At 39.3% G+C, this 25,193-nt stretch overlaps 1 protein-coding gene and 1 long non-coding RNA gene across 2 annotated transcripts in view; one reads left to right on the forward strand and one right to left on the reverse strand.

The window, feature by feature from the left end:
* Positions 1-25,193, forward strand: part of LOC105475607 (scinderin) — an 85,536-nt gene that overhangs the window by 56,078 nt on the left and 4,265 nt on the right. Inside the window, exons 6-13 of the mRNA XM_011731008.3 lie at positions 434-566; positions 1,286-1,374; positions 2,110-2,325; positions 4,592-4,713; positions 11,873-11,963; positions 16,124-16,294; positions 19,929-20,106; positions 20,375-20,496. Coding sequence (XP_011729310.2) covers positions 434-566; positions 1,286-1,374; positions 2,110-2,325; positions 4,592-4,713; positions 11,873-11,963; positions 16,124-16,294; positions 19,929-20,106; positions 20,375-20,496 — 1,122 coding nt within the window. The remainder of the gene's footprint in view (positions 1-433; positions 567-1,285; positions 1,375-2,109; positions 2,326-4,591; positions 4,714-11,872; positions 11,964-16,123; positions 16,295-19,928; positions 20,107-20,374; positions 20,497-25,193) is intronic.
* LOC105475606 (uncharacterized) lies at positions 418-25,181 on the reverse strand. The gene is made up of 6 exons (XR_011622189.1): positions 23,333-25,181; positions 15,805-15,920; positions 14,649-14,763; positions 12,264-12,347; positions 1,274-1,394; positions 418-539 (listed from the first exon to the last, which is right to left on the reverse strand). It is a non-coding gene; the product is annotated as an uncharacterized lncRNA (long non-coding RNA).

The following is a 25,193-nucleotide window of genomic DNA, read 5'->3' on the forward strand; positions in this document are numbered from 1 at the left end:
TATGTAATGATTTTAAGATTATTACCTATTTGAAAAGATTGCTCTAAAACGTACAAGAAATAATCATGTAAAGTTAATTACATGGTTCTTAGTACATAAGAGCATCTGTCTAGCCATTATTATTATCACTATTCTTTTCTGATGTTTTAGGCACAGTGTCAAAACTTAACTTTTTATTTGTTAAGTTTACCCCAAAGGACTTTTTTAAAAAAATTGGAGTGTAATGAAGTCTTGTGGATTCTTTTCATTTTCTTTGAAACAGTTTTATTGAGATATAATTTATACACTATAAAATTCATGCATTTAAAGTGTACAGTTCAATGCTTTTTATTTTATTACATTTACCGAGTTGTACAACCGTTACCATAATCTAATTATAGAACATCCTCATCATCCCCAAATGAAAACATGGAGGTCGTGGTTTTTATATTAGGTTTCAGATGCAAGTGGCTCCATGAGGGTGACTGTGGTGGCAGAAGAAAACCCCTTCTCGATGGCAATGCTGCTTTCTGAAGAATGCTTTATTTTGGACCACGGGGCTGCAAAACAAATTTTCGTATGGAAAGGTGAAAAATTCCATTGGCGATGCTGTATTTCCGATGTCTATATATTTCCTCTAAAAGGCTACATAAAATATATTTTTTTGATTTTTTTTAAAAATCCCACCTTTTAATTAAGACTTGATCTATACATGTCTCACATAAAATACAGCCATTTTCCTCCTACCAACATCATGTACCAGGGATATGAAGTTTAAAAAAAAAAAGCATTTGGGCAATATAAAAAGAATTGTTTTACAAATAACGTTTTTCGCGTATTGTTAAATATACTTCATATACCAGGAAATTTTTGCTATTCTTTTTTTTTTTTTTTTTTCTTAAGACAGAGTCTTGCTCTGTCACCCAGGCTGGAGTGCAGTAGCGCAATATCGGCTCACTGCAAGCTCGGCTTCCCAGGCTCACGCCATTCTCCTGCCCCAGTCTCCCGAGTGGCTGGGACTACAGGCGCCCGCCACCATGCCTGGCTAATTTTTTTGTAGAGACGGGATTTCACCGTGTTAGCCAGGCTGGTCTCAAACTCCTGACATCGTGATCCACCCGCCTCAGCCTCCCAAAGTGCCGGGATTACAGGCATGAACCACCACACCCGGCCAATTTTGTTATTCTTTCACTGTTGCATTTAACTTCAATTATAATTATGTTTATTATGGTACACAAGTATTTCTTAATCATAGAATGTCTTCCTTCTCTGAAGTTCTTTCTCTTTAATTTACCTTGTATTTTAGGTAAAGATGCTAATCCCCAGGAGAGGAAGGCTGCAATGAAGACAGCTGAAGAATTTCTACAGCAAATGAATTATTCCAAGAATACCCAAGTATGTGTAAAATGAACTGGCTAGAAAAAAATAGAAAACATGGGAACTCATGACATCTCCATGAAACTCATGAAAAAGTTTGGGTCAAAGTAACGTCTGCATGTGAAGTGATTCTCCACCTGCCTGCCTGCTACAATCTGGTGTCACATGTCCCTCTTTATCTGTGTGGGGGTTAGAATTTTTTAGAAACTGCTCATCAGACTTTCTATAGAGCGCCCATTCACTTCCTCCACTGCCTTTAATTCAAGATAGTAAACCACAGTAGATTTAGCTAAGAGCACTTATGAGTTATTATTCCTTAGAGCAAGTTGTGCAGACTTGGCCTGAAACCCAGATGATACTTGTCTTAATCAAAATCAATTTAGACACTGTCTAATTACTCCTTTCCTTTCCAAATCTCTCAGCCTCATCTATTCTCCTCGTTTTTATGTCCTTACACAAGGAACACAATGAGATAATTTCTTCCAGCTCACAGATCTCTTGTGAACCTTATGGAGAAAGACAAACTTATTTTACTGCAGGGATAACATATTAAAGAACTTGATTCATCTCTCAAATATTAAAATTCAGTGGTAATTACTTTGGTCATGAGAAAAAGCAGTTTTGGATTATATGAGCTTGATAGCCAAACCAGGATAATTTTTCATTTCCTTAGTTCTGTCTCCACTGCCAGATTCATATTTTCCCTCAATTGCTTATTTTCCTGTTTATTATTATTATTATTTTAAATTTCAGATTCAAGTTCTTCCAGAAGGAGGTGAAACACCAATCTTCAAACAGTTTTTTAAGGACTGGAGAGATAAAGATCAGAGTGATGGCCTCGGGAAAGTATATGTCACAGAGAAAGTGGCTCAAATAAAACAAATTCCCTTTGATGCCTCAAAATTACATAGTTCTCCACAGATGGCAGCCCAGCACAATATGGTGGATGATGGTTCTGGCAAAGTGGAGGTATTTACCTGTTTTTGTTTGCGTCAAGCCCATGAATGCTAGTGTATGTTGGGAGAGGGCAGGGGAGATCCCTTGAGGTCAAGAGTTCGAGATCAGCCTGGCCAACATGGTGAAACCCCACCTCTACTAAAAATACAAAAATTAGCCAGCTGTGGTGGAGCTCACCCGTAGTCCCAGCTACTTGGAAGACTGAGGCATGAGAATCGTTTGAGCCTGGGAGGTGGAGGCTGCAGTGAGCCAAGACCACACCATTGCACTCCAGCCTGGGTGACAGAGGGAGAAATGTGTATACACACACACACACACACACACACACACATAAATGTGTATACATACAGATATCTGTGTTTATATATACATATATATTTATAAATGTATATCTAAATGTATTTATACATATTTAATGGCTCTCCTCAGCCTTCCTGAGAACATCCATCTTCAGCTGGACCCTTGACCCTTTCCCTTCTCTTGGCTTCACCTATCCACTGCCTTGAGGACTGACTTCCCCTCTGCCATCTAGCTAACGTTCCTACACCTCATTGGCAACTCAGTTAAATCACAAGCCATACCTTTTCTGAGAAGGCTTCCCTCAGTGCTGATGTGGCCTTTCTCTGTATTCAACCTCTAGGGATATTTTTCACAGAATTTATCATATACCTACCACAGAATTGTTCATTTACTGCCAGATTTCTCCTAGACCTCTCATCAATTCCTTGAGGACAGGAATTAAATATTTCATCTCTATATTCCTAGGGCTTACTACAATGCTTGGACCAAAGTATACGGTCAAGAAATTAGTGAAATAATTTTAACCCTTTTCAAAGACATGAAACATGAATCTAAGTGGCATGGGTGTTGGGGAGTGGGGAGCGCCAAGGGAGAAGTTCACAAATGTCCCTCATGGCTGTTGTCAAAGGAGTATCGACTTCTGGGTCTGCATCTGTCTCCTACTTAGACATTCCTGATGGAGCTCAGTCCTCCTGGCAAACTTGGTCTCCAGCACCAGCTGTGTCCTGGCTGCAGCCTTCTCCTGTGCCATCCTAGGGCTGCTGAAATCTGGGGAGCTCTCTCTAGGATCTTGTGCTGTCTCTAGGATATAAGGCTTCTGCTCTCTAGGATAGGGTGGGGTGGCCTTTCTCTAGAAGCATTGCACTGCTCCTGTCCACTTGCTCATCTTCAGATTTCAAAGCAAAGAGTCTGCCCTTCCCACCGGAGAACTTAGGCAAGTGTGCATATGTGTGTATGTGTGCTTACACGTACACACACAGTGCCTGGCAGCCTCTCCTTCATTTATTACTCTCTTGTTTCATCTACAGTTCTCATCTCTCCAACTTGGAGGGTCTTTAATCTGTGCTGAAGAGGAGGAGGTAGAATGAAAGTGGTTCTGCCTGTTTTTATCCCATCATCACATTTCAGTCTTATACCTGGATGGCACCTTTTAAAAACAGAAGTCATGTTATCGTTTTGGTCTTAGTCTGTTCAGGCTACTATAACAAAAATACCGTAGATTGAGAGTTTAAGCAGAAACATTTATTTCTCATCATTCTGGAGGCTGGGGAGTCTACGTTGAAGGTTTTGATGGGCTCAGTGTTTGGTGGAGGATCCACTTCCCGGTAGACTTTTTGCTGCATCCTCACGTGGTGAAAAAGGAGCTAGAGAGCTTTCTGATTATAAAGGCACTAATTTCACTCATGAGGGTTCTGGCCTCATGACCTAAGTACCTCCCAAAGGTCCCACCTCCTAATACTGTCACACTGGAGGTTAGGATTTCAACATAAATCGTGGACGGACTCAAACATTCAGTGTGTTGTAGCATCTTCAGTATCTGGTCATAGTCTACCAAGTCTTGCCTGGGAAAATAATAGTCTCCTATCTTCAAACACAGGGAAAAAAATACACATGTTATTTCATAATTGAAGAAAAAATTAAAATACATATTTCTGAGCTGAATCTTGCAGTTTTTTATTCCACTGGAGTGTCATGTTATTTCCACTAGTAGATGAAACAATAGGTATTTATTAATCACCAGGCTCAGAACTGAGCTTAATACTGTAGAGGAAGCAAAAGAAACATAAAAGTACTTAAAATGTCAATAAATTGGCAAATTGATAACAATTTCTTTCCTTTGCTTGATTTGTAAACTAGTTAAAAAATAATCTAAAAGTTGTTTAATAATAGATTTGAACCAAAAATTATTTAAAGCTTATGAGAAGTACTATTAGATCAAGAAAATTGTAATTTGGTGTATATATTCCATTCCTTCCAGATTTGGCGTGTAGAAAACAATGGTAGGATCCAAGTCGACCAAAACTCATATGGTGAATTCTATGGTGGTGACTGCTACATCATACTCTACACCTATCCCAGAGGACAAATTATCTACACGTGGTGAGTTTATATCGGGCAAAGATCTCGGGTTCCACAGGAGCCAGATTTTGCTCCAAAGTATTAAATTCCATGCATTATGGGGTAGAATAATCCTATAATCACCCCAGTGAGATTTGTGTAGCATGCATGTAGTAGTTTCTTTTTATATGATTTTGACTTTGTTTTGCAGCTGCCATCCACAGGCAGCAGGAGTTACATAAAAATCATGCTATCTAGTCTAGGGAAAAAGTTTTGATATCCCAAACCAGTGATGTTCTGCTAGTGGATATGTAGTTGAATATCTCATCTTGTACGCAGGTTAACACTGCAACAGCAAGTGTCAGGTACCATGGCTTCTTATTGTTAAAATTCAGAGAGGTCCATCCTAATTGGAACTGCAAAGTTGCAATATGGCAAAACCTGTAGGAGATACAATTTGTGATTCCATTGATACCTCAACTTGATGCAATTCTTATTCTTTGTTTCCATTAAATTTACAATAATGGAAAAAATATGCAATTGCGGTTTTTTTGTTTTTGTTTTTATTTTTATTTTGAGGCAAAATCTCACTCTGTCACCCAGGCTGGAGTGCAATGGCCCAATCTTGGCTCACTGCAAGCTCCACCTCCCGGGTTCACGCCAGTCTCTTGCCTCAGCCTCCCGAGTAGCTGGGACTACAGGGGCCCACCACCACGCCTGGATACACTTTTTGTATTTTTAGTGGAGACGGGGTTTCACCATGTTAGCCAGGATGGTCTCGATCTCCTGATCTTGTGATCGCCCGCCTCAGCCTCCCAAAGTGCTGGGATTACAGGTGTGAGCCACTGCTCCCAGCCCCTGTGTTTTCATCTTACATGGTTTTGCATGATGATTTGGGTTAATTGAAGTCTAAATATACTTTCAGTAAATACCAATGCCCTGCTCAAGGAGAAAATGACCAAATGTCCAACCAAGTAATTTATGTGCATACACCATGCCAGGATACGTCAAGGGATGGGGATTCAGCAAGAAATTATATAATGTGAAATTCTCTAACTTTTTATTAAGTGAAATCAGGTAAAAATAGAATATTGCTAAGAAGGCTGGAAAAAAGAAAATAATTCTTAAAAAAGATCTTCAAGCAGAGAAATGTGGGTGTAAGGTGCAAAGGCAAGGCAGGATCCTACCTTTGCCTACATAGTTATAACAACCTGTAATAGGTGTATAGAATATACATGCATTCAGTACTCTGCTGATATGGTCACATTTCTTTTTGGTGAACCTCACACACAAAGACAGAGTCACACTCATCCCCATAGTCTGGTCATCTACACTGCCCAGTGCCTTGAGCCCATTCAAGTTCAAGAGATGGGATGACACCAAAAGAGTGGTCTGGGAACTCGGAGGCATCAATATCACCTGGGAACTTCTTAGATTTGTAGACTCTCAGGCCCCACCTTTGACCCACTAAGGCAGAACCTGCATTTTAGCAAGGACCTCAAGTAATTCATATGCACTTCAATGATTAACAGACATTGCCTCAGGCAGTGGTTTAGAACACTGACTGCATATTGGAATAACCTGAACAATTTCTCATAAATCCAAATGCTCTCACCCACACCAAACAAATCAAAATCTCAGCTGAGGGGATTCCTGAGATTCTAATCTACACCACCACATCGGTGTGAACCACCGCACCCAGGACCATCTCTGATGCCACAGTCACTCCATATGCTGTCCTAGATGAATGCATTTAGCTATTTAGCTCTGTGGTTAACATGTCGTCTTAATAGCAACCATTCTGTGAGCAGCATGCTTTCACTGGCAAAGTGCCAGATGTTTCCTTGGTTTTTTTTTTGTTTTTTTTGTTTGTTTGTTTGTTTTACGTCTTTCCAAAAAGAATGGAGCAGGGGAGATTAGACAGACAAAGTAATTTAACTCAAAGTTACAACTGTTGTAAGGCAACATTTTAAATCTTAATCGATTGGTCTCTTTAAGGCTTGAGTATATCTATATCAGGTAGTTATGTCCTTATTTTGCAATTTCATTTTCTAAAAGTTTAATTCAGAAAAGTGTTTGTGCAACAAAATCATAGCATTTATTGGGATAAATTAATTATTCCTAGTTAACTTTTCTTTTGCATTTTATTTCATGGTCTTCCTGTTAATTCTCTTTTGAATATGAAAAACATAATTGATTGTGAATTTAGATTAAACGAAAAAAGACTAAGCAAGTAATGCGAAAGAGTGTTTTGAGGAATTAACAATTTGCAACCCATATAAATGTCTATATGGACATACTAAAATAGAACAAATCAGGTTACAAATTTTAAATGCTAAATTTAAGTTTTAAATTGTAGCTATTTCTTGTATCATTTGAAAGCACTTTATGTGCTAAGCATTGTACTAACTTCTGGAGATACAGTGGTGGAAAGAAAAATACAACCTGTGTCTTCAGGAGCTTATATGTAATGAGAAACAGATGATTAACAGGTATTTTTAGTGCAATATAGACGATTTTATGTAAGATCAAGCTGAGTGATCTTTTGATAATTATATACAGACCCTCCACCATACTCCTAGGCTATTGGTTAAATATTTGTACCCTCTAGAACTCATGTTGAAACTTAATCTTCAGTGTGGAAATATTGGGAGATGGGGCCTTTAAGAGATGATAGCTCTCATGAAAGGATGAGTCCATTAGTGGATAAATGGGTTATCATGAGAATGGGACCAGTGGCTTTATAAGAAGGGAAAGAAGCCTGAGCTGGCATACTCAAACACTCACTGTGTGATGACCTGCACTGCCTCAGGAGTCTGCAGAGTCTTTGCCAGCAAGAAAACCCTCACCAGATGTGATCTCTTGACTTTGGACTTCTCACTCTCCATAACTGTAAAAATAAGTTCCTTTTCCTTATAAATTACCCTGTTTCAGGTATTCTGTTATAAGCAACAGAAAATGAACTAAGCCTCCTAGAAAAAGTGGCACTGAAGTGGAAGCTAGATAGGCAGGCAAATAGGGAAGTTGTTCCAAGCAATGCAGGAAAATAGTGTGCTCTAATCTACTCGTCATAGAGTATGGCTGGAGAACATTTAGGCTGCAAAAGATAAAACGAAGGAAATTAGAAGGAGCCAAATTGTAAATGGCCTCATAAACCATGCTGAAGAGGACAAACTTTATTTTTAAGACATTGGGAGTCACTGAAAGAGTTTGTATGGGGTGTTACATGATTGATTTTCATTTTATTTCATTTTATTCTATTTTAGACAGTCTCACTCTGTTACCCAGGCTGGAGTGCAGTGGCTCCAGTCTTGGCTCACTGCAACCTCTGCCTCCCAGGTTCAAGCTATTCTCCTGCCTCGCCTCATGAGTAACTGGGATTAGAGGTGCACACCACGACGCCCGGCTAATTTTTTGTATTTTTAGAAGAGATGGCATTTCACCATGTTGGCCAGGCTGGTCTTGAACTCCTGACCTCAAGTGGTCCACCTGCCTTGGCCTCCCAAAGTGCTGGGATTACAGGTGTGAGCCACCACGCCTGGCCTGGTTTTCATTTTAGATAAATTATTCTGATTGACATCTGCAGAATGGATTGGTAGAGGAAGGCTAGCAGCAGGAAGACAACTGGGAATGTGTTGCAATAATCCAGCTGAATGATGTGGCCTGAATTTAGTGTAGTGACAACAGGGAAGGAAAGAATGAGACAAATTTGCAATGTGTTAAGGTATTGGCACCAGAAAAACTGTTAATGGGGAATGGAGAAGACAAAGACAAGAATGACCCCTGGGTTTCTGGTCTGAGCATAAATGGGTAGCGTTTTATTTCCTGAGATTAAAAATCTTACGAGGAAGACAAGTTTGGCCCACACTGCACAAAAATGCAAAAGGAAAAAGAAGAGAACGAGAAGGCACCACATTGGTAATAGTTACTATCTTTGGAATGGGGCTGGAAGGATGGTCATTTAGTTTTCTTCTTTCCAATTTGAAATGTTCAACATTTCCATCATAAGAATGTATATATTTGGGGGATATCAAGAATGTAAATTAGATACTTCAGAGTCCTTTTGTGAGTCTTCACCATTTGAAATCATGGATGTGAAGTATGTAAGTCTGTTAGTGTTGTATGGTTTGTGGAACTTCAAAAGCTTCCATAAAGATAGTGAAGAGGATTTCAAAAAATAAGCAGTTCCATCGAAGACTGGCTTTCAAATTAAACAACTTTCCAGTTTATGTGATAATTTCAATGCAGGGATATAAATAGGTTTAAGTCCAAGAGGCAGAGTTAAAGGTGAGAAACTAGAATTAAATCAGTTATGAAACCACTTGTATTCTGAAATGACAGGACAGAAATAATTTCAGCAATGATCTTTTCTCTGAAATATCAGGTAATTAAAATTGAACAGACGACAATGATGAATCTCCTGAAGTAGTAAATCCCATTTTTACGCAGCACTCATCTTTAATGAGCAACAACCACCACAGGTTTATAAAGAAAAAATACGTCAAAGTAGATTGCTTTTTTTGTTCAGCATAAGATTTTAAAATTAGAAAAAGAGCGACTGTGTTATTTCTTGATTGTAGTGGAATACTTGAATCTGTGTGGATGGCAGTAGGGTACTTGGGATCCAGAAGAGAGGTTTAAGATGAGTAGAAAGTATTTGTTCAGCGTGTCATGAGGCAGAAACTTAGTGATGTTTTTCAGGTTTGCTAGTTGAAATATTCCAAAAAAAAAGGAGCAAAATGAAGACAAAAGTTGGGTAATATTGTCTGTTCAGTGGTTGGATTTCTTCCCTTCAGAATAAAAGCAAAATGGAAAGCAGCCATTTTTAACAACAGCTGGAAGCGAGAATTCAGGAAACCACAGATGTGACAAAGAAACAACGCATGATACAGACCCTGCGGTGGCCCGTCCTCATGCAGCTCTGTGTAACTCCTCACCTTGTGCTTCCAGTACACACACAGGTGTTGGCTAGCATTATAGGCTCTTGGGAAATGTAGGCTATTGACATTAAAACACTATGTTTTTAGTAGTTCCTTTATTAAGGAAAATATTTTTTATTTTCTTATCAACATGTGTGTGCATGGTTTTTTTTTTTTGCACCTCTCTGTAGAAAATTTTTACATCAACCATTTGCCTATGCTGGTCCAATGGAAAATTGTGTGATAAGATATGCACCCTCTTCCCAGTGTTTTGGGGGTGTGTGTGTGTGCGCGTGTGTGTTGCCCAACGTGGCAGGTTCTGTTAATCTGTTCCAAGTATGGAACAGTTTACTGTCAAAGTTTTAGAAGAAAAGATATATTAGTGTTGCTGCAAAAGTAATTGCGGGTAGGCCAGGCGCCATGGCTCACGCCTGTAATCCCAGAACCTTGGGAGGCCAAGGCAGGCGCATCACCTGAGGTCAGGAGTTTGAGACCAGCCTGACAAACATGGAGGAAACCCTGTCTCTACTAAAAATACAAAATTAGCCGGGCATAGTGGTATATGCCTGTAATCCCAGTTACTCGGGAGGGTGAGGCAGGAGAATCACTTGAACCCGGGAGGCGGAGGTTGTAGTGAGCCGAGATTGCACCATTGCACTCCAGCCTGGGCAACAAGAGCGAAACTCCGTCTCCAAAAAAAAAAAAAAAAAAAGTAATTGTGGCTTTTGCCATTACTTTTAATAGCAAACACAGCAATCTAATAGATTGCACCAATCTAATAGTTAACTTTCAAAGTCTAAATCCAAGTTTAGCATTCCTACTGCTAAGCTAACCACTAGTCAGATAGAAATGGGAAAGTTGGCAAAAAATAAATAATGCTCAATGAGTGCTTTTACCATGTTTGGAGCTTTGTTTTGTTTTCTTTTATTGTCTTCTCTACAAGCTCATCAAACAGCAGATCTCCCACAAGTTGCTTTACAGGTTAAGGTGACACAGAGTTAACAGCCACAAGCTACCCTAGAAAGAGAGGCTACAAATGAACTGGCCATACTGATGGGTCATATTGATGGACTGACCCGTATCTGAGTGCTGGAAGCTTAGCATCTTGTACAGCCTTATTACTAATTCCTTATGGTGGGCAGGTCATGGTGCCTCACCCCTTTAATTCTAGCACTTTGGGAGGCGGAGGCAGGTGGATCACCTGAGGTCAGGAGTTTGAGACCAGCCTGACCATCCTCACCAACGTGGTGAAACCCTGTCTCTATTAAAAATACAAAAAAGCACCTGTAATCCCAGCTACTCAGGAGGCTGAGGCTGGAGAATCGCTTGAACCCGGGAGGCGGAGGTTGCAGTGAGTCAAGTTCATGCCATTATACTCCAGCCTGGGTGATGGAGTGAGACTCTTGTCTCAAAAAAAAAAAATAAAAATAATAATAATAATAATAATAAATAATTCCTTATGGAATTGCTAAGATGACAAAATGGGGCCTCTCCATTGTCAACTTCTCATTATTATTTTCTTGATTTTTCTGGGTTACAGACATTTGGTTCATGCTCACCAAATATTCATAGAAAGACAAAATGCTGGCTGGGCGTGGTGGCTCATGCCTGTAATTCCAGCACTTTGGGAGGCTGAGGCGGGCAGATCATGAGGTCAAGAGTTCAAGACCAGCCTGGCCAACACAGTGAAACCCCATCTCTACTAAAAATACAAAAAATTAGCTGGGTGTGGTGGCAGATGCCTGTAATCCCAGCTACTCCGGAGCCTGAGGCAGGAGAATCGCTTGAACCCGGGAGGCGGAGGTTGCAGTAGGCCAAGACTGTACCATTGTACTCCAGCCCAGGTGACAGTGTGAGACTCCATCTCAAAAAAAAAAAAAAAAAAGAAAGACAAAATGCCACTAACAGTCAACGCAATAAGTTTGGCTCGTATTTTCATTTCAGATGGATTATTTTTCACTGTAGTGGTGTTTTCTAAAAAATAGGCAGCTCCAACTTAAAATCAGGTGAACCTGATGACTTAGCTAAGTTATGTAAGGAACAAAAGCTCAATTTCTTTAAAATGGAGATAAAAATGCCTACCATATACAGTTCTAGATGACACATAGGACAATTCAATGTTAGATACCTTGACAAAAACAATAGCTTAACAGCTCATATCATGTTAAAACAGTTTGCTTCTTCTTGATCTTTCATAATAACTTGTCTCTGCTTGCAATGCCTACATGCGACGATCTTAAAACTTAAAGGCAAGCTAATTTATTTCACTTTCATTCCTCTAGGCAAGGAGCAAATGCCACGCGAGATGAGCTGACAACATCTGCGTTCCTGACTGTTCAGTTGGATCGGTCCCTCGGAGGACAGGCTGTGCAGGTTGGGATATTTTTACCCCCAAAACTCACACAAGTTAAAGTCTTGCTAGCTCAATAGATAGCTGTAGCTGCCTCCCAAGTTGGAATAGAAATTTGACATTTTCTTGATATGAACTCTGTTTTCATTTTGAAATTCAAATATTCCTACTCTCATTTCAAATTAGTTCTCTCAGATTCTGGAAAGGAGGTAACAAACACAAGCAACAAAAAACTATCGACAGATTTAAGATCCCAAAAGAATCTTCCCATTAGAATCACACCCTGCGTCAGTGATAGTCGCTTGACATTAAAACGGTTTTACCTGTATTATTGTTTCCAGCTGTTGTTCAACAGATACGGTAGGCAGAATAATCCCCCAAGGTGTTCACGTCCTAATCCTCAGAACCTGCAAGTGTGATATGTTACAAAGCAAAGGAGAGTTAAGGTTGGAGATGGAGTACGGTTGCTCATCAGCAGATCTTAAGCTAGGGAGATTATCTGGGATTACTGGGTGGACCTAGTGTAATCACCAGGGTCCTTATAAGTAAAACAGAAAGCCAGACAGAGTCAGAGGGATGCAGCATGGGAAAGACCAACCAGCGATCGCTAGCTTTGAGGATGGAGGGAACAATTACATATTATATAGTTTGCAAATTGCTAGAAGGAGAATATTAAACATTCCCAGCACAAAGAAATGATAAATATTTGAGATGATGTTATGCTAGTTACCCTAATCTGATCACTATACATTGTATGTACCCCATGAATATCTACAATTATTAATCAATTAAAAAATAAAATTAAAAATAAGAAGATGGAAGGGAGTCCCTAGCAAAGAAATATGGGCAACCTCTGGAAACCAGAAAAAGCAAGGAATAGATTCATTCCTAGAGCCGCTAGAAAGGACTATAGCCCTGCAATAGCTTGATTTTAGCCCCATGACTAAATTGTTATTCCACATTTTAGCCCAGTGATCTATCTAAATTAACCTCATAACTCATTTCAGACTTCTGACCTCCAAAACTGTAAGATGATAAATTTTTGTTGTTTTAAGCCACTAAATCATAGTAATTTGTTACAGCAATTCTGTAACAAATTATAATTTGGGAAATAAATACAACAGTTCAGAACAAGCACAGATTAGCAATTCTAATTAATAGGTAGAAAAAAGACTCTTACACTCTCAAATCATAAACATGCGTAAGTTATGTTTTGCACAAGTAAACAGAAATAAATCTTGATAAAATAGCATGAGTCCTTATATTTCCCTTTTAGGTACCAAAATCTTTACTGAAACAAAGTCCATCACCCAAAAGTGAGGGAGGAAGTGGTGGAGAGGGAGAAAGCATGAACAGAAATGGGAGGGACACAGAGAAAAGATAGGGAGAAAGGGGAAAGAAAAGGGGAAGGAGGGGAGGAGAGGGAAGAGAAGAAAGGGAAATCATGGAGGAAGAAATGAGACAAGTAGGAAGGAGGAGAGAAGAGGAAGGGCAAGGGAGAGGATAGTATGAGAGGGAGGAGAGATATATTTTTTTATTTGGGTATTTCTGAAAAAAAAATTACTTGTCGAGAATGACTAAATCCAAATTCAAAATGAAAATTTCATGTAATTAAAAATGAGTCAACTTTTTAGTATATCTATCTAACTTATCTATCTATCTTATCTATCTCTATCTGGAGACAGAGAGTGATTAAAATAGAGAAAAATGGGCAGGAAAAGATAATATACTGCTTTATTTATTATAAAACTTTAAATGTTATACAGTGTCAGACAGTATCAATGTCTAGTTCTAGATCTCACTGTGTCTAAGAGACTGCTGTTTCTAGCCTGGTTCAACCTTCTGTCCTCTCCTAAGTTCAACTGCTCCTCCTTTTATAGTTATGGTGGAGTATCTGCTACTTGTTTCAGGACCCTTATTAGTTACCATGAAAAAGTTTGGGTCTTTGTTTTTTAAATTCCCTTACTGTATAACTGACATACAGACTTCAAGGAGTCCCTGTTTTCCTCTAGTGTGCCCCAGTGTGTCTGTCTGCTTTCTTGTTCATTCTGGGAAAGGGCACTTGCTTGTTCCTTTTCCCTACAGCTGGCTGGAGCTTTCTCTCTCCCTCTCTCTCATTCCCTGTGTCTTCCTAGCTGGAGCTGCGCACACTGCTGCCTGTTTTCTGCCCGCCTGTTGTCTTTGGCCAGTTTTTGAGAAGCCATCTGCTCCTATCTGGTGGGAAAAGCATCTTACAGATTAGAGTTCAAACAGAAAGCAGGTGCTTACTTGGCCAGTGCAGTGATGTTTCTGATACAGCAGCATGAAACACTCCCCTTGCATGGTTGTGCCTGTTTAACTTCCTCATTCCTGGTGTCAAGAGAGCTAAGATTCTATATGGTACAAAAGGGTTTTTCTGTCTTGTTTTCAAATCTTTGTCAGTGTGTAATTGCTTATTTTAATATAATAATTAAATAAAGAGGCAAGTTAGACTCTTTAGAACATAAAGTGTAAGATGTGGAGGCTGAAGTTGGTCTTCCAGCTGGTTTCCTTCCCATCTTGATACAAGTTAGTAGATACATAAAACAAGTTACATCTAAATTTAAAGGTGCATATTAACTTTTTAAAAATAACTTGCTAATTTTTAATTAACAAATTAATGAGATGACTGCATTATTTAAATGCACTCAATTCTATGAAATTTAGTTGATCTTTAAGTTATTACTTACCAAACTATTACAAAAAACTTTGAAGATATGCATTGTCTTACATATTTCATATTTCATAGTACTATATTTGATACACTCGATTATGAATTTCCATGAATTGTTAGCCAGTTGAATCCTAAATTGACAACAAAATGGTAATTTTTAGTTTAATCACTAGATGGCAGTAGCTTACAATAATGCATGAAAAAACTAAAGTATTGCGGTTTTCAATGCTCCTTTGTAGAATATATTAACCATTAAAATTACTTTTAATCAACCTTTTTTCTTTCTTATTCTCCTTTGACAGTAAGAGATGGGCCTTAATCAGTGTTTCACTTTCTCTCATGTTGGCAATTAAAATTTTCTCCATGTTATATGAAATGCTAAGCCAACAGTTTTAGGTATTTGTGAGACCATAACTGACAAAACATTTCTATAATTTGCTGCTCACTTATTTGAATGCCTACTAATTGAAATATATTTATGAAGTCAGTTATTTTCAATGCCTTTAGGCCTCCCTCTAATGGTACGTGCATCAGCATTCCCATTCACCTGGCTTCTAGAAAAAGACAAACCAGGGGAAGTGAGACGGTTCAATTTTCGCATAGGGCAGAATAAATGAAAACAACGGGAGACTGACATGAAATTTGAACTCTTTATGTAAATGCATCAATAGTTTGTGCGAGAAATAGGAAATTCTAATCCAATATTTGGGGCTAATAAATAAAATCAAGTAAATAATTTTCCTTTTTTTTCGATTTCCTCATCCTGAAGTCTTTTTTTTAAAAAAAAAGACTTATTTTTTAAAAAGTCTTATTTTTTAAAGTTTCTTATATTGAGCATATCTACTATTACATTTCTATAGGTAAGTTAAAAAGTAGAAAACATATTCTGTTTATTTTTGCCCGTTTTTAATGCTTGTATGGAAATCTTTGTGTGTGTGTAATTTTTTTATTTTACAAATACAGAGGTATAGAAATAATGAGTATGATTTGGGGTCATCTTATGTTGTAAAGCATTTGAATGCACATCTCTTAACTTTCTGAACCAGATCCAAAAACATGAGATTCTAGTACCTCTGTAAGTATCTGTAAGTGTTACTGGCGCCCTTGAAAGAAGAGCGATTTTCACTTAAGATTTTCACATAAGGTCGCAGACTCCAGCACTTTGGTGTTACCTTGTCTCTTTCGGAGATGTAACAAACAAACTTAAATCTTCATACTTTTCAAAAATAGAAAGTATTGGAGCATGGTGATGTTTCCCCTGACAAGAAACTACTCAGGGACACCGTGCCTGCAAAAACAAGATTCTTAAGTCACCAAGGAAAACTGATTTTCATTAACCTATATTTTCTGTTAATCATCATTTCTCCTGCTCTTGACTTTTTATTTTTTGTTTTATTTTCAAAAAGAGAACATAAGAACACATTTGGAACTAAAACCTTCTTTCACGGTACTCTTAATTATATTTCTTTTATTCCCCTTCTCCTCCATCAGATCCGAGTCTCCCAAGGCAAAGAGCCTATTCACCTGCTGAGTTTGTTCAAAGACAAACCGCTCATTATTTACAAGAATGGAACATCAAAGAAAGGAGGTCAGGCACCTGCTCCCCCTACACGCCTCTTTCAAGTCCGGAGAAACCTGGCATCTATCACCAGAATTGTGGAGGTAATGTCATGCATTCCATAAAACATGTCCTAGTTGTGGACTTCCCAATGGACCTGAGCCATCAGCAAATATTAGACTTTAAAAACTTGGCAAATAAACTCCCTTCATTTCTATAATTAATCCACTGTTCAAAATTTTAAAAACACTAATAGCAGGAGAGTTGAGTAAAAAGTAAAACTCTAGATATCAGACCTCTCACATTTTTCAATTGCATTGAACCCAAACAAATAAATTTTTAAGAATACTATCACAAATTAGCTGTCAAAAGCATGAGGCTGCTTAAGCTCCATCTTGAAAGGCCTGAGGTGGATGGATCACAGGTGATGGTCAGGTGATTGACCACAGTGGAGACATTTGAGAGGGAAGGCCCTCGTTTGCACAAGTGTAACAAATATGGGAGGCATGTCCCACCACACTGGACCAGAACCGTAACTGAACTGGCCCCATGAGCTGTTTCTGACAGCAGCTGGGAGAGAAATCAGACCCCATGCCATGGTGCCATAAGATAAGGAGACCTCCAGGTATAGACAAGGCCAGTCTGCCCAGGTTTTTAAATAGCTAAGTGCTTTGACCTTAGGACAATCCTGTCACCCCAGTCACCATTGAAATCCAAGTCTTCCACATCACCCTTACACTGCCCGGCATACTCTGCATATCAAGCCTGGAGCTGTCCCTCAAACTCCCCCTCCATACAAGTCCATCAGCAGACCCTTGAAACCCGGGTTGGTCATCTCATCCCTCCACCTGTGACCTCTTCTCTAAGCCTCCCTCTCCCTGCACCTGATTTCTCTACGACTGTCCTCTGAGGACAGATTCCCCTGCAGACCTTCTCAAGTGGAACTTGTGTTTTCCCAAGGCCCACTCACCACAGCCTCAGGGATGGGGCTGGACAAGTTCCCCCACCCCGCTCACCCTTACCTCTTTGATTTTATCTTGCCTCTCTCCTTTGTATCAGACTTTCCCTCCTCCAGACCTCTTGTGCTTTCATAGACTGAACTGCCAGTCCTTCTCCTCTTCTTTGATGACTTCAGCCATTATCTCACTATTTCCATCTCTTTGGCTTCTCTCTTCCAGCAGTCTTTTGCTTGACCGCATTTCATCTCACACTCACATGGTCCTATACTAAATTTTGCCATTTGCAATAACTATAGCTCCTCAGAAATCTGTTCCAGTCATCTAATCTCTGACAACTCTCTCCTGTCCTTTGGCTCCTTTACTCTAGAATGCACATTCTGGCAATTCTCCAGGCCTATAGCTGAATCCATGAACCCACTGCCTCCTTCACACCCCACCCTTCATGTCCTCCTTTCTCCCCACATCCCCAGCATCCCCTTCTCTCTACTGATAACTTTAATTTAGAGTTCACAGAGAAGATAAATCAGGCATAAATCATCTTATCTACTCCCCTGCAACTTTATCAATTTGTCTGCATCTATGTATATATTCTCTTTCCCTCCTGTTTTATGAAATAAATATCAAATTTGTATTTATATTTTTAAGTTAATAAATGTTTTATATTAGGAATTTCCATATATGAAGTGTCTTATAAGTGATTATATACTATACATATTACATATATACTATTATCCATAAATTAGCAATGAATAATGTATTTGTATACAGTTATACATCAATAAATAGTTTATTAAATGTTTATTACATAGACTATCCCTCCTATCTAAGGCCCAATTCCTCCTCCGCCCACCTGGCCACCAACTTCTGTCTGGATCCTTCCCTTTCTTGCTTTCCTAAGAAATCTCCTGGATTTCTGTCTTTCCCGTGCATTTATTCCACTTCTAGTTCATCATGATTGCAAGCAGTAATCTCCTTTCATTCTGTATCATCAATTTATTTTTCTATGTGGAATCATTCACTTTGAACTACAAAGATGACTGTAACAAAAACCTCCTGTCATTTCTTTAAAAACTGTGTCTTGACCTTGACCATTACCTTCTCTAGCTACTGCATCATTTCTCTGTCCTTCTTAAGAGCACATATCATTGAAAGGTTTGTCTTGAGTGTTTTCACTCACTCATCATCTCTACTTTTTAAAGCCAGTTCTCTCTAAAACCGCCTCAATCAGGTGTCCATCCCACTTGTCCACTGAATTGGTTTTTATCTAGTTTGCTGGTGACCTGCCGCATGCCACAATCAAAGGTCACTTTTCTGATCTCGTTTTTCTCAATTTCCCACTAGCATTTGCCAGTCAGCCTTTCCAGTTTTATTGAGCACTTCTTTTTTTCACTAGGTGAATGTATCTCCACACTTACCATGGTTTCTTCCTAACCTATCGGCCACTCCTCTTGGGCCAGTTTGCTGTGTTTTCCTCTTCTGTTTGACCTCTAAGTTCTTCAGCGCTCCAAGCCTCGGCCTTGGCCCCTTCACCATGGTCTCATTTAGTCATATAGTATAAATGCCAGCGTATGTATTGATCTCATCCAGAACCTTCTGTGCACGGATTCTTCTATGTTTAATTATGACTATTATTTTTTGACATTTAAAAACTATCAAAATGACATTTAAGCATTCATTATCTATGGGCATTCTCAGTTGATTTCAGATGGGAAAGTCAACCAAAATGCCCCATTCCTACATTCTGATTTCTTCCCCAGTGGACATTCCTTTGTGAGACCTCATCAGCTGCTTGCAGTGCATCTCTTTATTTCCTTGCGGCCTCTCAAACCAGCTTTCACATTCCCAGCCTCTCTGAAATGCACCAGTCAAGATCATTTCACAAGTCTTCCTGTCTTCATCTGCTGGCAGTCTAAGTCTTTATAAGGTTCTGTTTTAGATCTCATTTCCTGATCTCACACCAGTCTGGGCATAGATCTCTTGTCACCTTCTATCCTTCATCCTGGCTCTTTCCTCTGGACCCATAATGAGATGTATATATTAGAAATTGGAAGCCCTGGAAGCCAGACTTGGTTCCTGTAATTCTCCATCATTACATCTGATAGATTCCTTTGAGCTTGGTCTGTGAGGCCTCATTCCTGCTGGGAGAGAATTTTTATCATTTTCCTGAATGTTCCCAATTCCTGGACATGCCTTTAAAACTTTCAACAGTCGTTCCTTCCTTCTCTAGTGTTCTCTCCTTGGACGGGCTCCTGAGAAACCTGGTGATATTCAACTCTCCACATCGTGGATGCCTTCATCCTGGCAGTTCAGTGTAGATGGCCAAGCAGCATCATCTGGCACAGCAAATCACCCCTGCCTTCTTGAAGCATTTTCCTCACTTGGCCTCAAGATCACTACACTTTTGTTTTCCTCCTCCATCTCAGCTACTCCCCCTCAGTCTTGCTTATTGGTTCTTCTTCCTCTTTCTGGAATCACATATCACACTTGTTCGACAATTATGCAGAAAGTCATGCCAGTGACATAGTAGCACAGTCATATGGTCAGAAAGGTTCTCACAGAGAAGGACACAGAGTCACAAATTCACAAGTGACACAGACCAAAGTGCTCCTACTCTAGGGTTTAAAACACCATAGTGGTGTCCCAGAGCTGCCCTGAATTAATTTCCTGGGATAGGGCAGAAGGCTATGTATGGTTTGCCACAGTCACAGCTTCTAGGACGTGTTTATTGAGGGAGCAGCAATGAATTTGAATCACTGTTTTATTTTTCTTTATATTCCAGGTTGATGTTGATGCACATTCACTGAATTCTAACGATGTTTTTGTCCTGAAACTGCCACAAAATAGTGGCTACATCTGGATAGGAAAAGGTGCTAGCCAGGAGGAGGAGAAAGGAGCAGAGTATGTAGCAAGTGTCCTCAAGTGCAAAACTTTACGGATCCAAGAAGGCGAGGAGCCAGGTGTGTGCTGTGGGGCCAAGGGCACTAACTAGATTTTATATTGATATGATTGCCAATCATCTTTTTTTCACCAAAAAGCCACTTTCTAACGGCTTATAAGGGTTAACAATCTCTCCATTCGTTGCAAAGGTGGGTGGGTGATGGTACCTGATTTCTTTAAGTAACTTCTCAACATTGAAACCAAGGTGAGATGATATTTGTTCATATAAAGCAACAGCAAGCATGTGTTCCTGAAAATGCACTGGATAACTCAGTGTGTTTTCCACAGAGGAGTTTTGGAGTTCCCTTGGAGGGAAAGAAGACTACCAGACCTCCCCACTACTGGAGACCCAGGCTGAAGACCATCCACCTCGGCTTTATGGCTGCTCTAACAAAACTGGAAGATTCATTGTAAGTGTCTTTAAAAACAGTGGGATAGGGCCGGGTGCAGTGGCTTGTGCCTGTAATCCCAGCACTTTGGGAGGCCGAGGCAGGCGGATCCCCCGAGGTCAGGAGTTTGAGACCAGCCTGACCAACATGGAGAAACCCTGTTTCTACTAAAAATACAAAAATTGGCTGGGTGTGGTGGTGCATGCTTGTAATTCAAGCTACTTGGGAGGCTTGAGGCAGAAGAATCACTTGAACCCAGGAGGCGGAGGTTGCAGTGAGCCAAGATCGCGCCACTCCACTCCACTCCAGCCTGGGCAACAAGAGCGAAACTCCTTCTTAAAAAAAAAAAAAAAAAAAGGCGGGGGGGGTGGGGGCGGGCGCAGTGGCTCACGCCTGTAATCCCAACACTTTGGGAAGCCGAGATGAGTGGATCATGAGGTCAAGGAGTTTGAGACCAACCTGGCAAATATAGTGAAATCCCATCTCTACTACAAATACAAAAATTAGCCAGGCATGGTGGTGCGTGCCTATAGTCCCAGCTACTTGGGAGGCTGAAACAGGAGAATCTCTTGAACCCGGGAGGCAGAGGTTGCAGTGAGCCAAGATCATGCCACTGGCGTCCCTGTGCTGCAGCCTGGACAACAGAGTGAGACTCCATCTCAAAAAAAAAAAAAAAAAAACCCAAAAAAGAGTGGGATAGAACCTAACAACACCGGGAGGGGCAGTCCCATGTGGCTCTGACACTTTCAGACGTGCTACTAACAACACCGGGAGGGGCAGTCCCATGTGGCTCTGACACTTTCAGACGTGCTACTGTTCTGAATCTCAGTTTCTGCCTGCCTGCAAACCATGGTAACAACCTTTGCTCTACACAGGGTTTTTTTTTTTAACTTTTCTTTTAAGTTCAGGGGTACATGTGCAGGTTCGTTACATAGGTAAACTTGTGTCGTGGGGATTTGTTGTACAGACTATTTCATCACCCAGTTATTAAGTCTAGTACCCATTACTTATTTTTCCTGATTGTCTCACTCCTCCCACCCTCCACCCTTTGATAGACCCCAGTGTGTGTTGTTCCCCTCTATGTGCCCATGTGTTCTCATCATTTAGCTCCCACTTATAAGTGAGAACCTGCAGTATTTGGCTTTCTGTTCCTTACACAGGGTGTTTTTAAGGGTTAATGATGTAATTAATGTGAAAGCATTAATGTTGTGATTTCCTATATAGATTAAGCTGCTCTTAAAAGTACCAGCTACTTTACACCTGTGTGAGCATGCAGTTGCTGTATGAATAGATACGTGGTTAGATTTGTTAATTTAATAATGTGGCATTTTCTATGGGCAGCAATCATTATTTCTGATCGAAATATGTAAATTTTACATGTCAATTTCCCAGCGGAGTAAAAATTTTCACCATTTTGACTGAATTAAAAATATTATGGAAATATTATGATCATTGAGCAAAAATCACAGAAAGCTATATATGCAGTTACAAATTAACTGACATCAACAGGAATGTTTTATTTCATAGTCAATTACAAGCTTTGACTTCCAGTCAGTCAGAAGTAAAATTAGAAGTATGTGTATGCATGTCTTAGTTCAAACTCCTATAACAAAAATACCATTGACTGTGTGGTTTAAACCACAAACATTTATTTTTCACAATTCTGAAGGCTGAGAAGTCCAAGATTAAGGCACCAGCAGATCTGATGTCTGGTGAGGGGACCACTTTCTAGCCTTCTTGTGTCCTCACATGGCCAAGAGAGCAAGCTCTAGCCTAGGTCTTTCCTTATAAGGACGCTAAGCAGGGGCACTGCACCCTAATGACCTCATCTGAACCTAATTACCTCCTAAGGACCCCACCTCCTACTACCATGCCATTGGGGGTTAGAGGTTTAACATAGGAATTCTGGGGGGAAACAAACATCCAATATAAAAGAATACAAGAGTGATTTTACACTGGGCTCTGAAATATCATCCTGAACCACAGCCTATCACCTAAATTTCAAAAAAAAGTTATACTTTCTCTGTTTCACATGCTAAGTTTTTGCTAAATTTTTCATTTAAAGAATGAATTCCTCTTTTATATGAAATTTGATCTACAGATTTTGGTCAACATGTCCTAGTGAACAAATGCAAACTTTATTTTTCAACACAGGAAAGAAAATTTCCCATGTATTTTGCCAGATATTTTGATTACTAGAAATAAAATTACTTGAGATGAAGTGGTTCAAGTCCCCCTTGAAGCTTATAAATAATTTGACCTACAAGTTAAAGATTTAAACAGTGCATTGAGATAAATATTTGGTTGCTGTATACCACAATTTGCTCACCTACTTTACAGGAAATCCCTGAACTTGCTATATTTTATGGATTTGTCATCAGAAAAATCTGCTGTTTTGTTTTAACTGGTAACTTGATATTGCATCCAAGCAACTTATTTTTCAGCATATGCTTCTATAATTTCTTATTATAATTATTTGTTAACATTGCTATAAATTAGATATTTGTTTCCAAGAAAGATGTATTTTACAAAAATAAGTATCTAGGCTTTGTTCTCAGTGTGTTTAAAAAAAAGAATTGTTAGTCTTTGGCTTTTTGTTATGCACGTATATTAGCCTTTAAGAGAAATATAAATTTCCTCTGCACCAACTCATTTTCTTGTTTGATGTTTGGAACCCCTTCCACTCCCTTTACAGTTTAAGGCAACGGATTGTTGCTAACAAGTATTTGATCTTATAATTACTATCAGAAAGTAGGTTTTACACATGCAGATTCCTACAAGGCAGCTACAAGGCAGCAGAGCTTATTAGCTAAAAGTACAGCTTTTGGAACCAATCCGCCCATGTGCTGTCACTTACCTGGTGGTAGTACTTGCCGGCTCTGTGACTTTAGGCTGGTTACTGAGCCTATCTGGGCTGTAGTTGTCTCAACTCTAAAATGGTGGTAATCATAGTGCCTACTTCATAGGGTTGCTGTGAATATTAAATTAGCTGTTGCATATAAAAGATTAGAACAGTGCCTGACATCAAGTAAGTGCTATTTAAAGTTTTTCTTTTTAAAATCATTATGTGATTGGTATATGTCCTATAAAAATAATATAAATAAATCCTTTGCCCTCTAAATGGTCAAGGTTTTTTGTTTTATTTTGTATAACAATCTCAAAATCTCATCAGATTACAACAAACATGAATTGTCATGCTCAGATATCTGCAGGCTGCCTGGAACTAGGTTCATCTATGCTGGGCGCATGTTTTGGGTTTATACATATTTTTCCAGTGACAAAGTCAAAGACACAAAAAGGCCCTTGCGTAGTCACCTTTGCTAATATGACATGGCCAAGGCCCCAGTGAGCTCCACAGCACTGCAGAGTCACATGCCAGAGGGAGTGAATAAAGAACTGGGAACCATAATCCAAACTCCTGCCTTAAGGATCCAGGGGGGTTTTCACCCACAATTGTCTAAAAATACCAAACTTTAGATTAATACATGCCCATTGGTATTGGGTGGATGAAGCTAACCCTCCCATTACCCTTTAATGCTATAACTATAATTTAACACAATTAAAAATAAAAATAAAAAAATTTGTACATGCAATATTATGTTATAATGTCATCTTATTGAAAATTTTTGATTTATAAAAATGACCAGGCCTATTAACTTTCTCTTTTTTTTTTTTTTTGAGACAGAGTCTCCCTCTGTTGCTCAGGCTGGAGTGCAATGGCACAGTCTTGACTCACTGCAACCTCCACCTCCCAGGTTCAAGCAAGTCTCCTACCTCAGCCTCCTGAGTGGCTGGAACTACAGGCGCCTGCCACCACACCCGGCTAATTTTTGTATTTTTAGTAGAGACAGGGTTTCCCCTGTTGGCTAGGTTGGTCTTGAACTCCTGACCTCATGATCCGCCTGCCTTGGCCTCCCAAAGTGCTGGGATTATAGGCATGAGCCATGATGCTCGGCCCTATTGATTTTTTAAAAGTAATCTTGACCTACAAAATGAAAGATAATTTAATACTCGGACCATAAACTCAATGTTTTTAGGAACTAGATAGGCAACATAAATCTGTGAAACAATTAGTCATAAGGGACTGGAAGTATAGAGGATTGTGAGCAAATTGACTATATATGTGGGCATTCAAATGTGCCAACCTTAGGGATGAGATTTAGAAAATATGATTCAATATATAGTTTATTGAAATGCCAGGCTTGAGGATAGCTACCCGGGAAACACTAACTCCAAATGAATGGGGCCAGTGTTTTAAAGTGGAGGACTTAAAGTTTCACTGACAATAGGCAGAAACAGAGAAATTATAGCAGGCTTATGTAATTTTTTATATAAGTCCAGTGCATACTGACAGTGATTTGATTGGTTACAGATTGCTATTAATACTTTCCAAGGAAGAATACGTTCTTACTTTGTGAGGAGTGGTGATCTGAGGGGGTTCTTAGCTCTGCACCCTTTGGTCTTCCGAATTATTTGCAGAAAAAAAGGCAAAAGCTTGAGTGCATGCCTCAAGACTCAGGCCACATAGCCACATTCCTCTCAAAGCTCAGAATAATTTAAGGTTCCACCAGCTTTATATTTGAATTATTTAATTTCACAAATGCAATGTTTATATTAAATACTGTGCTGGCCAAATAAAATACCACCAGTTTGTGATGCCAAATTAATGATCAATTATTTAAAATTTTATTACCTGAAAAAGAAGAAAAAAATTACTA

This window comes from Macaca nemestrina, chromosome 4 (assembly GCF_043159975.1).
Source record: "Macaca nemestrina isolate mMacNem1 chromosome 4, mMacNem.hap1, whole genome shotgun sequence".
NCBI lineage: Eukaryota > Metazoa > Chordata > Mammalia > Primates > Cercopithecidae > Macaca > Macaca nemestrina.